This window comes from Corythoichthys intestinalis, chromosome 18, assembly GCF_030265065.1.
Source record: "Corythoichthys intestinalis isolate RoL2023-P3 chromosome 18, ASM3026506v1, whole genome shotgun sequence".
In the NCBI taxonomy this organism is placed as follows: domain Eukaryota; kingdom Metazoa; phylum Chordata; class Actinopteri; order Syngnathiformes; family Syngnathidae; genus Corythoichthys; species Corythoichthys intestinalis.
Window position 1 is genome coordinate 8,024,864 of NC_080412.1, and position 17,947 is coordinate 8,042,810.

At 40.0% G+C, this 17,947-nt stretch overlaps 2 protein-coding genes across 7 annotated transcripts in view; both read right to left on the minus strand.

Moving 5' to 3' along the window:
- The window catches only part of LOC130907002 (uncharacterized), a 24,665-nt gene extending 15,225 nt beyond the window's left edge, over positions 1 to 9,440 (minus strand). For 3 of the 5 annotated variants that reach the window (XM_057821803.1, XM_057821802.1, XM_057821804.1), the window contains exons 1-2: positions 6,582 to 9,440; positions 5,159 to 5,336 (exon numbers count right to left, since the gene is read on the minus strand). In XM_057821803.1, coding sequence (XP_057677786.1) covers positions 6,930 to 9,395 — 2,466 coding nt within the window. In that variant the 5' untranslated portion in view covers positions 9,396 to 9,440 and the 3' untranslated portion in view covers positions 5,159 to 5,336; positions 6,582 to 6,929. Of the gene's footprint in view, positions 1 to 5,158; positions 5,337 to 6,436; positions 6,497 to 6,581 lie in introns of those variants that run through there. The other 2 variants (XM_057821805.1, XM_057821806.1) reach the window with 2 other exon arrangements.
- Positions 9,320 to 13,163, minus strand: LOC130907003 (uncharacterized). 2 transcript variants are annotated; one of them, XM_057821808.1, is made up of 3 exons: positions 12,886 to 13,163; positions 10,521 to 12,800; positions 9,320 to 9,427 (listed from the first exon to the last, which is right to left on the minus strand). In XM_057821808.1, the coding sequence occupies exons 2-3, from the start codon at positions 12,624 to 12,626 to the stop codon at positions 9,398 to 9,400; spliced, it is 2,136 nt and encodes a 711-aa protein (XP_057677791.1). In that variant the 5' UTR covers positions 12,627 to 12,800; positions 12,886 to 13,163; the 3' UTR covers positions 9,320 to 9,397. The 2 variants fall into 2 exon arrangements, with proteins under 2 accessions (XP_057677791.1, XP_057677790.1); XM_057821807.1 differs by having other exon boundaries at positions 10,521 to 13,163.
- Between the last annotated feature and the right edge of the window lie 4,784 nt (positions 13,164 to 17,947).

The window sequence follows — 17,947 nt, forward strand, 5'->3', positions numbered from 1 at the left end:
GGTTTGAGATATATTGAGATATACGTATATTACAATATTAAAACTAGAGGAATTTTCACTCGATGACTAGAATAGCTTTGTTTGGGAACACTTCAGTTGACTCACCATGACCACATTGTATTGTTAAATAAGTCTAATGCACTAGCCTTATGCATGTGTAAAATCTGTTATTTTTTTATTGTATGTTATAGGTACAACTATGGCAAAAGCGGTTTTCTTTGCATTCGGTGGTTTGACCAAAAAAATAAATAAAATAAAAAATCTGGTCCATGGTGCCCTTTAAAGTGTATGTGACATGACAAAAAAAAATTGTGCTGCAACGATTAATCGATTAACTCGAGTAATTCGATTAGAAAAAAGATTTGAATTAAATTTTGCTGCTTCGAATAATTGTTTAGTTAAAGTGTCGTTGTAACGGTTTGTTTTGAAAGTGTTTTAGTTTTATTGATTTAGGTGGATACACTGCCCTCTGATGGCAACAGTGAATATGAAATAACTGATTTCAAATGGCTGATTCCAATTGCTTCCTGTTAAGACCAACATAAGCCAAGTTTTTCTTTGCGCTAATGTTTTTTAATGCATTCCTAATTTAGTTAATAGGTTAATAGGTATATTTAGCTGTTTTGTGGGAATATGTGTTTGAACCATTTGTTAAGAGCATTGTTTAGAAAAATAAATAAAAAAGTTAGCATATTATAACATTTAAGCTAGCGGACTTTTGCTATGTAAGTTAGCCAATTGTTTTTTTGTTTTGCTTAGATCTTAGATCATCTTTTTTTTTTTTTTTTTTTTTTTGTAAATACCATTTGAGGTTCAGCTCAGGTATTTTAATTTTTTATGTTCCTTACCCGATTACTCGATTATTGGAACTAACTAGTTCATCAATTAATCAACTACTAAAATAATCGATTGCTGCAGCCCTACAAAAAATCTTACATAGCATTATTATTGGAATTAAAATCTTAATTTGAGACGATTCACCTATGTACAACAATTTGGCAAAGCGCAGATGATGACAAATGTGTGTTTGACATTTAGCTCCTTTTATTAGAGCACTCCGGTGCCTCCATCATGGTGATGACCTCAGGCAATGAATTATTTCAGCTGATTTAGCATTGAGCCCTATGGAAGAGGAAGCGTTTGTCTGCAATTCTGGTTCAAGTGTGGATTTTTCTAACAATATTGCCAATCCAGAGGAAGTAATGTAAGTGACATGCAGCCATACGTTTGAATCATATTTTAAAGAAGGGGGAAGATTCAAAACGAGAAAAAGGCTACTGAGACAACAAACACGAGGCTGATGACTAGAGCATACTACATGTGCAACACAAAATGTCATCATAGTTTTTATCTTTCCACTCCAATATTTTTACAGCATATTCTTTGTATCGAAGTTTTTTTTCCCCCGATTGCTGTATAAATAGTATGGCCCTGACAAATAATGATCTTGTGCTAAATGGATTATGAAATCTTGAAAATGCATTTATTCTGTACAACAGGGCTAAATTACTGAATGATGGTCAGAACTGCCGACTTTGTAAACCTCCTGAACGGTATTTTACGTCACCGTAGTTAGTCCTGCTCTTGTCATTTCCCTGCTTGCGATTCGGAGACGGAGGAAAGAGCATAAATAAAAGAGGAAGCGTGAGAGCTAGGCTGCATGCTAACTAGAACTGAGAGCCGTTCCAAGTCTCTTTTTCACCTTTCGAACACGAAAAATCACACAAAGCTACCCTGTTATTGCCTTCACCGATCGGCCACCCTCTGACGGCGAACAAATTTCGGCTCCATTAATCCGCAAAATCAGCTGAATCCGCAGTCCTTCTACATGGCTGTATGTGGAAAAGGCCTTCTTCCTCAACCCGAGACTCGGAAGTTATTTTCATGGCGCTGGATTCAAAAAGTTGAATAAATGTATCGATTTTTTCCTCACACATCCAAGCAGTCCATTTCATTCAGGAGCAGAAAATACTGCATGTACTATGAAATAAACATGCTTTCAGGTGTCACATGCACTTTAAGTCAGTGATTTCCGGCAAGAAATTTTAGCCACTTTCATCCTTGGATCAAAGCGCAAAGTTATGTAATGTAAATACTATTCTTTACTCCTGGGGTACTTTGACAAAACCATGTGGAGTCACCTGGGAACTGTTATGAATTGAGATAAAAACATTCACCATATTTTCTTTAATATATTGTGGAATGTTGCTTTTTGCAACCCTTGCTTTATGATTACTGTGCATTCCAAGTTGTTTCCTTTCTCCTTCAGTCCCAGCAGTGGGTAGTAACGCATTACGTTTACTCCGTTACATTTACTTGAGTAACTTTTTGATATAAATGTACTTCTACGAGTAGCTTTATTCAGCCATACTTTTTTCTTTTATTTGAATAGATTTGTGAAGAACAAACGCTACTCTTACTTTGCTACGTTGGGTTACTCTAGTCGTCACATTTTTCCTCTTTATTCTACAAACAGTGATCTTTCGCAACTTCGCGCTTCAAACTTCACGCCCTCAGTCAATCGCAGATTTTTTTTTTTTTTTTCAATTTAAAAAATATACACAGATGAGCTGTCCTGAGCCAATTGCACAGTCTCTTGTTAGTCACAGTCAGACTTGTTAAACAGTTGCTGTGGCAACTCATTGTAAGTGAGCAGCTGGAGCGGATTTGAGTGGACACTCATGAAGTATTTAATAAAGAAAAGCATTTTTATTTTTTATTTTTTTTTACTTTTTTAAAATGGATTGGGTGTCTACTTTTTTTCTTGTTTAAAATAATTATATGGGACAGTAACGTGCTTAAAAGTTATCATAATTATTACATTTAAAGTGCTTAAAAACATTAAAATATATACATTTTTAAAATTACACTTTGAGGAAAAAGGTAAGAAAAAAACGTTTTCCAATGATAGATCTGAATGAATACATTAACAATTTTTTTTTTTTTTTGGAGGGGGGGCGCTACCTTGCGTTTTTTTTTTACTTATCGTGGCGTGTTCTGGTCCCCATTAGTTGCATAAAATGAGGGATCATGGTATTAGATTTTACTCTTTTTTTTGCCAGAGAGACAGTGGCGCTACTAGTTCACCAATGAAAAGTCGCCACAATAATCACGACTCAATTACACCAATCAGACTCAAGTTTGTGATTGTATGATCACCCTGGCCTATATCACGTGGCGCCTTTAAAAAAAAAAATTGTGTTTGACATAGAGCGCTGCAGTCAACATGACTCAAAAGCGCAGATTTTAAACTGTCCCAGTTTTTTTTATCAGAGATATAATCCTTTTTGTTTCATAATAGGAAATGTTTTCTCCACTAGAGGGCGCTAATGCTTAATTTCTGTATTTTTTTCTCCCACCGTAAATCAATGATTTTTAAAAAAAAGTAAAATAACAGTACGTATTAGGGTTGTTCCGATCATGTTTTTTTGCTCCCGATCCGATCCCGATCGTTTTAGTTTGAGTATCTGCCGATCCCGATATTTCCCGATCCGATTGCTTTTCTTTGCTCCCGATTCAATTCCAATCATTCCCGATATTTTTTCCCAATCATATACATTTTGGCAATGCATTAAGAAAAAAATGAATAAAACTCGGACAAATATATACATTCAACATGCAGTATATAAGTACTGTATTTCTTTATTAGGACAATAAATCCTCAAGATGGCATATACATTATTAACATTCTTTCTGTGAGAGGGATCCACGGATAGAAAGACTTGTAATTCTTAAAGAATAAATGTGACTTTGTATATTGTGACTAAATATTGCCATCTATTTCTTATTAGGACAATAAATCCTCAAGATGGCATATACATTATTAACATTCTTTCTGTGAGAGGGATCCACGGATAGAAAGACTTGTAATTCTTAAAGAATAAATGTGACTTTGTATATTGTGACTAAATATTGCCATCTAGTGTATTTGTTGAGCTTTCAGTAAATGATACTGCAGCCATTTAACTTCTGCCCAAATGCATGATGGAAAGTGCAACCATGACTGTGCGTAGGGGCACTAATTGATATATCTTCTCTGCGTTGGGAAAGAACATAGGGTGTTAAAAAAACGATCAACTACTACCTTTCTTCCCCACATTGCCTCCCATGTTATTTTTAATTGCTGAGAGAGGTATTGTAAGGCTTTAGCCACATAAAAAATGGCTCCAAAGGCTGTCAAAATTCTCTTTACTCATTATATGCTGCCTTTTAGCGCTATCTATAGGTAAAACGGCGTCTTTATAGATTGAACGCGACAATGCGTGAGTGGCTCGTGCAGCGCATGCGTTAATTACGTAACGTGATTAATTTTTAGAAAATAATTACCGCCGTTAACGCAATAAATTTGATAGCCCTACTTTAAGCCAAAACTACTCTGGATGAGTATAAGACATTTTGACTGTAACGTTAAATACAATTAGAAAACGAAAAAAAAAATATATAAAAAAATTTAAAAATTAAAAAAAAATATATATATATATATATTAAAAAAAAGGCATGTCCATGATTTTTTTGCCTATTCCGATACTTTGAAAATGACGTCATCGGACCCGACATCTTTAGCACATATAGATAACATAAAGTAAATACTATTGTTCAAAAAAAAAAAAAAATCTAACATTGAAAGCAGTTACTCACAATGTCACTCATTACTTGAGTATTCTTTTCACTAATTATTTTTTTACCTGTACTTGAGTGTATTTTTGGGATGACCCCTTTTACTTTTATTATTTTGAAGTAACGGTACTCTAACCTGAGTAAAATCTTTGGCTACTTTACCCACCTGTGGTCATTCCTCTTAGGCAATACAGTTACAGATAAAAAGGTCTGTTGTGTGCCCTGTTCTTTTACCAGAATCCCAACTCACGATGATGGATTTTTGTCATCTTGAAAACAATAGATGAGTAGCTGGCTGCAGACAGTGCTGACAGTGGGTTGGGTAAGTGATTAAATTGGAAAATTCTGGGATCTCTCTAGTATCACATTGCAGAATAGCATTGTCAGCATGTGCTGTTAACAGCATTCTCAACTTATGAAAATTGTTTAGAGTGAGACTTCTGGAGTTAGGTCAGGGGCAGGGTGGAACGGGTAGGTGACAGAGTTGACACGCTTTTATTTCAGTAAGTTAGGAGAAAAAGTGAACACTTTTAGTGCTTACCCAATTGGAGCTTCGGGTTGCGGATTTGAAGGCTGTCAGGACAGTTGTTGGTGGCACCCATTTAAAACACCAGCTCCTGGCCAGCCATTTTAACTATCGTGATAGACAGGGGTGACCAAGTCCAGTCCTCAAGAGTCCCGATCCAGCTTGTTTTCCATAGCTCCCTCCTCCAACACACCTGAATCAAATAATCAGGATCGTCATCAGCCTCCTGCAGAGCTTGCTGATCAGAGTCATACAGAAAGAGAGTTGCGACACTCTCTGATCTCGCCACGAGTGGTCATGTGTGTCATTTTTTAGGTTAGAATCATTCATTTGTCTCATATTTAGTTTAAAAAAATAAAACGACTTTATAAAATTATTCACTCGCATATTTTAAACCTTTAAACAAATTACGTCACAATGAAAAAAATTGTGTCTGTAATCGGACACGGATATCTACTGTACCTCATAACTCATCGCTCTCATTGTATTATGCCCAGTAATATACCCAGTATTTTAGATGATAAATAATTGATCCAAACAAAGAAACATTGAAAAAAAAAAAAACATTTAAAAGGGCAAATATTTAAAAAAGAAAATCTCAACCACTCCTTGATGTCTGCGATTTCTGCATTGCAACCCTTGTTATATTACCTTGATTTACCCATAAAATCCCCCAAAAGTCTCGCTGTGGCCTTTCACAGCTGTGTCTTGACACTCGGTGAGACATGCTTCACTGAGTGTTTGAATCGAAACAAGGAAAGTACATGATAATATCTCATTAAAATCATGGTGTCTTTAATTATGCTCTCTCATGCTCTCACCTTGAGTTAGGGTTTTAAAAAAATTTTGTTTTTTTAAAAAAATTGCCCTCCTGTTCAAAAATTTTCTTCCCGGATAAAATTGAGATTTAAAGCTTTCCAATGAGACACATGCATATAGGATAATTTTGAAATTTGGCCAAATTGAGGGTCTTGAAGCGGAACTTCAAGTCACCTGAGTGTTTTCCGCCATATTCAAATGACCTACAACTAAAGTACAAATGAAATCTAACATTAGTACCGTATTGACCCAAATATAAGACGGCCCTGATTATAAGACGACCATCTCTTTCTCAAGACTCAAGTTTGAAAAACGACTTTTTGAACACCAAATTAATTTTTATACAGAAAATAATTACAGTACATCCGAAACAAATGATTATAACAATATATTTCTTCTGCCCTCAGCCGAGCGTATGGCTACTCGACTTTGGCAGCGAGCTAAACCGACAAAGAAAAATGGAGGCCCAAACTCCTTCCTCTCATTTATTTCTTCGCGTGAACGTGTGCGCGTGTGTGTGTGTGGCTGGTAAAACTGAAACATACATAAATAACAACAAAATAACAGAATAGACACATCAAAATTACATCTAACCCATTGTTAAAACGTACAAACTTACAGATTTTGTTTTGTCAAGGGTTCCCAACGATGTATGGTGCAGAGGAGGTGTGTAACGTCTTAACACCTCAAGGCCTCTTTTCCAACTGAAATAAAAAGTTCTTTCTGCCTGCTGCTTACAGCAAGTCGCCACTAGGGGAAGCCGAGCGCAAACAGCAATACCAAAGAAAAACTTAAGATTCTGAGTTAGAATAGCGACATCCTGTGGACGGATGAACAATGTACAATCTTAGAAAGAAATTAAACCCAAAAAGTAGTCAACATAAGACCAGAGGACATAACACTCCCCGCCTGACATCTGCAAGATGTCAGCCCTTAACTAATGAACGATACAAAACAACAACTCGTTTTACATGCTATCCTTAGACATCAAAAGCACAACTTCACGAATTGGGCGAATGTAAAACCTATTCTCGCCGTTTCGGAAAATCTTAACCTCAACTTTTCTGACATTACCGTCCTCACTTGGGAAAGATTTTGTGATCAGTCCGAGTGGCCAATTATTCCTATGTTCCAGAGACTCCCTCATTAAAACAACGTCGCCCATTTGAAGGTTCGGCTTTTTTATTTTCCACTTGCGACGAACCTGCAAGCCTGCGATGTATTCTTTCTGCCAACGACTCCAGAAAACATTAGCTAAGTACTGCACGCGCTTCCATTGGGCTTTGAATAGGTCACTGGTCTGAAACTGCCCTGGTGGAATCGGTGGTGTGCCAACCTTTTGCGTGAGTAGCATCGCAGGAGTAAGAATGACTGGGTTTTCGGGATCTGTAGAAACGGCTGTTAGCGGACGGGCATTTACAATTGCGGTAACTTCAGCTAACAATGTTACGAGTACTTCATGTGTGAGCTTCCCATATGGATGTTCAAGGAGCATTGCATTGAGGATTTTTCGGGTGACGCCGATCATGCGTTCCCAGGAACCAGCCATATGGGATGCATGTGGAGGATTAAACTGCCATTTGCACGCACTGTCTTTCAAGAATGTGCCTATTTTGTCATTGTGACAGCCTAGTTTGTCTATTTGGAGCTCTTTGCAGGCACTCACAAAATTTGTCCCACAATCAGATCTCAAGAGTTTGGCACCACCTCGGATGGCAAAGAAACGACGCAGTGCATTAATGAATGACGATGTGTCCATTGACTCAATCACTTCAATATGAATTGCACGTGTACTCATGCAGGTGAATATGACTGCCCATCTTTTAGCATCTGCATTAGCACCACGCGTTTTTCTCACTGTAACGGACCAGGGACCGAACACATCAAGGCCTACATTTGTGAAAGGAGGGTCCGTGGACAGCCTGTCTTCAGGTAGCTCAGCCATGATCTGTTCAGGTTGCCTGCCCCTTAATTTGCGGCATGTGATGCACTTGAAAATCACACTGCTTACTGCTCTTTTTCCTCCCACAATCCAAAAGCCCCCTGCTCTGACTGCTCCCTCCGTGAAATGCCTTCCCTGGTGACATAATTTTTCGTGAAAGTGTCTTATTATGAGCTGAGCAAGATGGTGCTTTCCAGGGATTAGTATGGGATTGGTTTCTTCTGCAGACAACTGTGCTTTCTTTAGTCGGCCTCCAACTTTAAGGAGCCCTTGCGTGTCAACAAATGGATTCAGTTTGCTGAGTGGACTTGAGTTTTTTAAAGCTGTGCCTTTTTCAATGCATCCAATATCTTCTGCGAAGACCTCTCTTTGAACGGTGCGAATGATCGTGGTCTTGGCTAGTTGCAGTGACTTTTCAGTTAAATGTTTGTTGCAGTTGTGCCAGCCACGACAGGAAACCTCAGAGTTGTTCTTGAATGATTGAGCTATATGTTGGAGTTTGGCAATAGCCTTTTGCAGCACCTTCCAACTTGAAAACCTTTCAAATCTGGCACTATTAAACTGGCCTTTTGATAGGGTGGTAGTGCAAGTTGTTACCTCAGGACGCAACTCACAGTCAGTCTCTGGGTCTATGAGATCGAAGGTTTGACTTCGAACTTGACTTTGGTCCAACCTGGAGAGGAAAGCTGGGCCTCTGAGCCAGGTGGAGCTGGAGAGCTGCTCAGCGGGCAACGCTCGTGTGGCATGGTCTGCCGGATTTAAGTGTGTGGGCACGTAATGCCACTGGTGAGTTTGTGCAAAGCGCCTGATGCGTTCGACTCTGTTGTGCACATAAACGTGAAAGCGTCTCTTGGTGTTTGAGATGTACCCAAGCACTACCTTTGAGTCTGTGTAAAGATTCACCTGATCGACTGTGACATCCAGCTCCTCTAGAACCAACTCTGCTACTTCCACGGCCAGGACTGCTGCACAGAGTTCAAGTCGGGGTATGGTGATGTCTGGTTTAGGAGCTAAACGTGCTTTGCCGAGGAGGAATCCCACTTCGCTGTGTCCGTCCTCATTTGTGAGTTTGAGGTAGGCTACCGCACCTACGGCTTTTGTGGAAGCATCACAAAAAACGTCAATCTCTATTCTTTGGGCTGCAGACAGCGGTATTGAAGTGTACATTCTGGGAATTTCAAGATGTTGTAGGTGTCCGAGGGAACTTTTCCACTTTTGCCACTGTTCTAATTTGTCTTTTGGCAGTTCAGTGTCCCACTCTGAAACATTTGTGGAAATGTCTCTGAGTATGGTTCTACCCCCTACGATTACTGGAATAGCAAAACCAAGTGGGTCGAACACACTGTTGATAACTGACAGAACTCCCCTTTTTGTGAACGGCCTTTCATTTACTCTTACTTGGAACTTGAATTGGTCAGTCAACAGCTCCCATCCTAAGCCCAAACTGCGCTGCATTGGTGGGGTAGTCTGCCCAATGTCAAGACCTTGCATGCCTACAGCACGATCTTCGGTTGGAAAGGCTCCTGTTATGAGAGGACAATTGGATGAGATTTTGTGCAGGCGTATGTTACACTGAGCCAGCATCTTCTGTGCCCTACTAAGAACATCAATGGCCTGCTCTATGGAAGAGAATGACTTTAGCCCATCATCTACATAGAAGTGCCGTTCAATGAATTCTTTTGCGTCACTGCCAAATTCCATTTCTCCTTCTATGGCTGTTCTTTTCAGTCCAAAGATGGCGACTGATGGGGAAGGACAATTACCAAACACATGGACAGTCATCCTAAATTCTTGCACTTTTCCATCAAGGTCATGATTTTGGAACCACAAGAAACGAAGGTAGTTACGGTGGTCTTCTCGTACTATAAAGTTGTGAAACATATGCTCCACATCTGCCATAACGGCGTATGGGTCGGACCTAAACCGCATCAGAACTCCTACGAGAGTGTTGTTAAGATCTGGTCCCTTGAGGAGCACGTCATTGAGAGAAACATTGTCAAGTTGAGCACTCGAATCAAAGACTACCCTAATTTTTTCTGGCTTTTGCGGGTGGTAAACGCCAAAACTAGGGAGATACCAGCACTCTTGATCTGGCGCCAGTGCGGGCGCTGGTTCGGCATGGCCCTTGCTGAATATTTTCTCCATAAACTCAGCGTAATGCGCTCTCATTTCAGGTTTTCTTCTCAGCGTTTTGCGGAGCGACATTAAACGATTGTAGGCCTGCTCCCGATTGTCAGGTAGGCGCCGCCTAGGTGAGCGGAATGGAAGTGGAGCTACCCAGTTATTCGCCTCATCTTTAGCAAAGTTGCTGTGCATAATGTCTAGGAACAACGCATCTTCTGCCGAAAGTGCAACTTTGTCGTCATTTGTTGTTTGTTGGAAAATATGTTGTCCTAGTTCCGCTTGTGTGTTTAGTGGATCGTTTTTGGTGTATTTCTCTTTGATAACGATTGTGTTTTCGCAAGGACTGAGGAACGTGGGACGTCCACTGTTTAGAACGTTCGTCTTAAATGAGTTCAATGTGGGTTTATGAGCTCCAGAGAGACAGACATCACCTATGACAACCCATCCTAAATCGAGACGCTGGGCATGAGGTGCATTGTTTGGCCCATTTACCTGACCACGAACTTTATGAGCCTGAATGATGTCCCTTCCCAGGAGCAGAAGAATGTCTGCCGATGGGTCGAGAGGAGGAATCTGTGAAGCGATTGATCGCAAATGAGGGTGAGCTGCTGCTACCTCAGGGCTGGGAATTTCGTCTCTATTATCTGGAATCTGATCACATTCTGTTATTGTAGGCAGCATCATGGAGACCTTACCATCTACATCTTCTACAACAAAGCCATCAGCTTTACGACCTTGTGTCTCTGATAAACCTGCACATGTTCTCATGGTGTATGGGAATATGGTACCTTGCACATTAAACATGTCAAAAAACGCAGATCTGGCTAAGGATGAATTGCTCTGATCATCCAACATGGCATATACCCTCTTTTTCTTTTCTGGAGAAGTTCGGCGATATACATTAACTAAACAGATCTTTGAGCATGATTTTCCTTTTACGCCTTGCCCACATACTTCTGTGCAACTGGCTGTGTTCACAGGATTTGGGCCCTCAGACTCCCCGCCGTGACTCTGGGTTGGGGGATTAAAGTCTTGAGGTGTCCATGGAGGTGGACCGACATGCATGGCAGACACATGAGCATCGCTATCACATTCTGAGCATTGGATAATAGCTTTACAGTCTCGAGCCCTGTGATTTGTGGACGCACAACATTTAAAACAAATGGCGTGCTCTTTGAGAATGTTCTTTCTTTCGTCTAGTGTTTTCATTCTAAACCCCCTGCATTTGACGAGTGAATGTGGTTTTTGGTGGATAGGACATCGTTTGTCTGGATCGAGTGCTGTCAATTTAGCCGGACTGATCTCTATTTTATTCACCGCCAATGGAACTCTGTATTTGTCTCGTCTTACTGATGTCTTATCAACCCTTGGATTTATTACGTTTGAACACTGTAACATAAAGCTAGGGTCTGTTCTCATTTCAGCGTAGTCATTTACGAACCGCACAAAATACGAAAAAGGTGGATAGACTGCACCGTTTTCCCTTTTGTATTTGGTACCTTGTGTAACCCATGACTCCTGGAGTCCATATGGGAGTTTTTCAACTATCGGGTTTATGCCCCTTGGTGTGTCGAGAAAGCTAAGACCCGGCAAATAACTTTCACTTTTGGCATACGATAGCTCTAACAGAAGATCAGCAAGCTCCTGCAGTAAGTGAGTGTCTTTGTTGGAGATTCTTGGAAAAGTCTGCAACCGTTGGAAGAGTGAGGATTCAATTACCTCTGGAGAGCCATAAGTCTTGTCTAGCCGCTGCCACAGACGTTGGAGACCTGCCTGTGGATTACTCACGTGGACCGCCCTGATCCTCTGAGCGTGTTGAAGAGACTCCCCGCCGAGCCACTTGGTGAGAAGGTCGAGCTCTTCGCTGGGCTTGAGATTGAGGCCTTCCGTCGCGTTGCAGAACATGGACTTCCAGGACAGGTAGGACTCTGGCCGGTTGTCGAAAACCTTGAACCCCGATGTCAGCAGATCACGCCGTGCTAGATAGGCTGCTAAATTGGACAGTTCACTTTGTGGGGTTGCTGAAGGTGTAGGCTGGTGTGAGATGTCCGTTCTCGCACGATGAGATTGGAGATGCTCTTCGTCAGCGATGTCGATGTGACGCACATGTGGAAAAGCACCAGCTGATTTTGGGCTATTTTCTGGTTGTTGAGAGTCATTGTGCCTAACCAGGTGCTCAGTGTTTGGCGTTTGTGTGCCATCTGCTTGCACACGCTGGTCGTCAAAGTGAGCATGCACATACTCTTGTGCACGCCTGATGGAGGGGGGTGTCTTGGAAAATACCCCTTGCTCGCTGAGGTCGACTTTGGCGCGCTCCTCTTCTTCGAAAGTCGCCTCCCAAACTTTAGCTGCGGCGAGCGCTGCTTCTGCTTCACCTTCCGTCTTCAGAGCGTGTAGTGTTGCCTCGATGCGTGCCTTCTCGACCTCCATGTCGATTTGGCGTTTGGCGTACCGTGCTCTGACGTAGGCAGCTTCGGCGTCTGCTCGTGCTTGTGCAGCAGCTTGACTCGTTCTGGACCGGCGTGAAGAATGAGAATGACTGGCCTCCGACCTGGTGACCACTTGGCTGATAGGTGGTGAAACTTCTTGCTGAGACATCTTGGGTGCTTGATGTGTTGAAAATCTTTTTACTCTTCTGCCCTCAGCCGAGCGTATGGCTACTCGACTTTGGCAGCGAGCTAAACCGACAAAGAAAAATGGAGGCCCAAACTCCTTCCTCTCATTTATTTCTTCGCGTGAACGTGTGCGCGTGTGTGTGTGTGGCTGGTAAAACTGAAACATACATAAATAACAACAAAATAACAGAATAGACACATCAAAATTACATCTAACCCATTGTTAAAACGTACAAACTTACAGATTTTGTTTTGTCAAGGGTTCCCAACGATGTATGGTGCAGAGGAGGTGTGTAACGTCTTAACACCTCAAGGCCTCTTTTCCAACTGAAATAAAAAGTTCTTTCTGCCTGCTGCTTACAGCAAGTCGCCACTAGGGGAAGCCGAGCGCAAACAGCAATACCAAAGAAAAACTTAAGATTCTGAGTTAGAATAGCGACATCCTGTGGACGGATGAACAATGTACAATCTTAGAAAGAAATTAAACCCAAAAAGTAGTCAACATAAGACCAGAGGACATAACAATATTGGAGAGAAAAAGCATGTTATTTTGCCTCATTCAAATCTTAATATCTGATCTTAATATCTAACCTTAATATCTGTCCATATCTATTAAGAATTCAGGGATTCAAGCATTTGTTCACAAGAATTTTCAACGAAATAAGCTCTTTGTCTGTGATTCCACTCGGTCAGATTTGACGGCCACTGCAACAATGCAAGCCCCCTATTCATCGGTCATTCGCCCCGTGTCCCGTCATTATCCTTATGAAGTCCATGGTTATCATTTTTTTGTCTGTTTAACATTCACTCACTTCAATCATGAGTGATGACCATAAAATTTGAAAAAGTTCCAAATCTGGCTCAGAAGATCAATGCGTATATATACCAAGAATATACTTACCAAATTTCATTTGAGCCGTTCATGAATAACGGACGAGGATCAGTCAAGTTTTTGCCCTAAACAAGAAGAACAAGAACAACACGAGTGACCTTTGGAGCCTGTCCTCGGGAAGTCTAAAAAGATTTGGAAACCCTGTTACTAACATCTGGCTTTTTATGTCAGTCTAAAAGGCAATATCGACCTCAGTGTTAGGCAGATGTGTTTTAGCTTGTTCTGACAGGAGGCAATTCTCTCCCAAATCCTTCTACATCAAAGGTGGCGAGGTTTTCCACCTGCCTGAGCCTCTAGGGTCTTTTGCCTATTTCCTGAAATCTTAGAATTGTAAACATCTGCTCATCAAACGGTCTTGAGCTACATTTAGCCCAGCAGGTAGCTTTCGTGTGTGGCAGGCTCAAATCCAAGAGTTAGTTACATGACATTCAAGTAGTAAGTTATACAGTTTATTAAGGCTGCACCAACTACTCGATGAAATTGATAAACATCGATTAATATGCCGGCAGCTATGAGCAGTCCTGTTTGGATCTGTGTAATGTGAGGCTGTAAGCGTGCTAGTGATTATAGCAAGAGAGACAGTTCACTGCTACACTCAAGTTGGGTTGCTAAATAAATCATATTGAATATCGAGAGTTAGATTGTTGCGAGTCGTGTTTGTTGTTAGATCTAGTGTGCCTCCGTCAGAGGTAAGTAAATGAAGCCAGTTGTATTGTTTGTATTCTTTGTTGATGAGACGGAACTACTTAGCACGGAGAGCTAAGTTAGTTAGCGATTATTCTAGCCAGTGTCTTAAGTGTCTGTTTGTATTGTGCTTTGGAGAAGCATATTAGCACTTCAGGTATTGTTCGATAGTAAAGTCTCATTTCTTTTTATAAATAAAACCACATACATAAACCCATTCATATAACAGCATAGAGTCTCCTTTCATCACAAGCGCCCATTTAAACTGTAAATTGTCAGACAAGAGAGGAAGGCTGCAGCTATGGATTATTTCAGTAGTCGATTAATCAATGAAATTTGAATAATCGAGTAATCGGATAAGGAAACTTTTTAAACTTTTAAACAAATTACGTCACATTGAAAAAAATGGCGTCTGTAAAAAAGTCACGGATATCTACCTCATAATTATCGCTTAATTGCATTTTTTTTTTTCTTACTGTCACATTTTCCCCGATATGTTAGATGATAAATATTGATCCAAACAAAGAAAAATTGAAAGAAAATGTTTAAAAGGGTAAATATATGAAAAAGAAAAACTCGACCACTCCTTGATGTTTGCGATTTCTGCATCGCGACCCTTGTTATATTACCATGTTTCACCCATAAAATCCCCCCAAAAATCTGGCTGTGGCCATTCACAGCTGTGTCTTGACACTCAGTGATACATGCTACATGGAGTTTTTGGATCAAAACAAGGTAAGTACGCGATAATATCTCGTTAAAGTCATGGCGTCTTCAATTGTGCTCTTTCATGCTCTCACCTCCAAATAGGGTTTCGCTGTTTATTTTTTTATTTTATTATTTTTTTTTAAATGTCCTCATGTTCAAATTTTTTCTTCCCCCCAGAAAATTGAGATTTTAAGCTTTCCAATGATGTATGAACGATGAATGATGTCAGAACAGAGCAGAACGGAACACATTCAAAACACAAACTAATTGTATTGTAATGTATTCTATACAAAAGTAACATTTTTTTCAATGGCTATTCACTGTCTGAAACACATTCTGGACCAATGGTTCTTAACTAAGGGTACTGAACCCCACAAGTTATACATGTGCGTACATCGAACCCTTCGTAATTATAATATAATATAATAAAGCAATATTTTTCAAATTCATAACTGATAGAGCTAAGCTATATTGGAGTGATTTCCAAATCCAATTCAAATTTCAAATATTCTACAAATAATTGTGCCTTTTGCTGTTGATTTTCATAATACTGTCATAATACTGTAATAAAACTGTCATTAGACCGTCATAATTTAGACATGCCACTGTCATGGGCATTAATGAATGTTTATGACAGATGTCGGTCTGGAAAATTTTGTCACTAACTCTATTTATATCCAGCTCAGATTATTTATATCCATTCAAAAGTGAGATCATTTGCCGCGGTTAGTTCAAAACCAGGTTAAGAACCACTGTTCTGGACATTAGGTTCGTTAAAATCAATTTAAGGCAAGGCAAATTTATTCATATAGCACAATTCAACACAAGGCAATTCAAAGTGCTTTACATCATATGAAGATCATAAAAATCACATTAAATTAATAGAACGTAAAAACAAAGACAATCGAAACAGGAAATAAAATTATACATTAAAATCACGATTAATCACGAATAGAATAAGATTTTTTTTTAAAAAACTACTACTACTACTAAAGATAATTTAAATCAGCAATGGAGATAAAGCACAAGAGGAATAAAAAACAAATAGATTGAAATATATAGATAGTTATATATATGCTGTGCTAAACAAGAGCATTTTAGCCCTGATTTAAAGGAGCTAACAGTTTGAGCATATTTCAGACCTTCAGGTAACTTGTTCCAGAGGTGAGGAGCATAATAACAAAATGCTGCCTCACCCTGCTTGGTTCTTGTTCTTGGAAGATACAGGAGACCGGTTCCAGACGACCTTAGGGGTCTCAATGTTTCATAGGAATCTAACAAATCAAGCATGTATTTTGGTCCAAGGCCATTAAGTGTTTTGTAGACGAGTAGTAGTATTTTATTGTTTATCCTTTGACTCACTGGAAGCCAGTGTAACACTTTCAAAACCGGTGTAATGTGGTCCAGTTTCCTTGTATTTGGGAGGACTCTGGTTGCAGCATTCTGTACTAGCTGCAGCTTCCTGACTGATTTTTTTTTTGATCAAGACCTGTAAATATACTGTTTCAATAGTCCAATCTGCTGAAAATGAATACATGCATAGGTTTTTCCATGTCTTGTTGAGTCAGAAGCCCCTTAATTCTGGCTATATTATTTAGGTGGTAATAAGCAGATTTAGTGACGGACTTTAGATGGCTTTCAAATTTTAGGTCTGAGTCAATAATTACGCCAAGATTTCTGACTTGATTTGTAGCTGTAAGTGACATTTTTTGGGCCGAAAATGATCACTTCTGTCTTCTCCACATTTAACTGGAGAAAATTCTGGCACATCCATTCATTGATTTGATGAATGCATTTACTCAGGGAGACTACGGGACTATAATCATGTGGGAACACAGAAATGTAGAGTTGTGTGTCATCTGCATAGGTTTAATAGGAGATGTCATACTGTTCCATAATTTGAGCTATAGGAAGCATATAGATCAGGGGTGTCCAAACCTTTTGCAAAGGGGGCCAGATTTGGTGTGGTAAAAATGTGGGGGGCCGACCTTGGCTGACGTACTTTACATAGAACAATATATTTAAGCAAATTTTAGCAAGCCATTCTGTGTGTCACATTTGCTTTATCATTTTTTTAAATTAATAATTTCAACAATCTCCCAACTAGCCTTTGTGGCGTTCTCTTTCATTTCTCGGGATCTTGCGAAATACTGCCGCTGTGAAATTAAACTAGCTTCAAGTTTATTCAATTTCTCACTGCGTATCTTCCCTTTAATCTTGTCCTATCTGTCAGCGTGTCTTGTTTGGTAATATCGCCTCACATTAAACTCTTTAAAAACAGCGACGGTTTCTTTGCAAATGAGGCAGACACAGTTGTTGCGTATTTTAGTGAAGAAATAGTCCAATTTCCACCTATCCTTGAAGTGTCGGCCGTCGCAGTCAACTTTTTGTTGTTGTTGTTGATTGTTGCCATTGTAGAAAATTGGAAGTCAAGGGTCACACAGGGTAATGTTGCTTGAAGGGCTGCTACCTTTTAGTGGGTAAATGAGGATCAGCATTTAACGTGTAAGCTACTTCATATGCTGGTAGCAGTACTGCTGACCAATTTATTAAGTCTGTGTGCAGACCAGACATTATTGATCTTATGACAGAGGCTGGGGCCCAGATGAAATTTGACCACTAGCCGCATTTGGCCACCGGACCGCACTTTGTACATGTCTGATATACTGTAGATGTTAAATAAGAGTGGTCCAAGAATTGACCCTTGAGGGACACCACACGTGAATTTGGTTCGTTCTGACTGATGGTTTCCGATTGACACAAATAAATCCCTATCATTTAAATAAGGTGTGGACCAGTGTCAGTAAGCCCTACCCACTGTTCCAATCTGCTGAGTAGTATGTTGTGATCAACCATGTGGAATACAGTGCTGAGATCCAATAGTAGCAGAACAGATGATTTGCCTGCATCGGTATTCCGACGAATCATTTAGGACTTTGATAAGCACGGTCTCGGTACTGTGTGGTGGCCAAAATCCAGACTGAAATGAGTCCGAAAGATTGTTTTGCATCATAAAAACC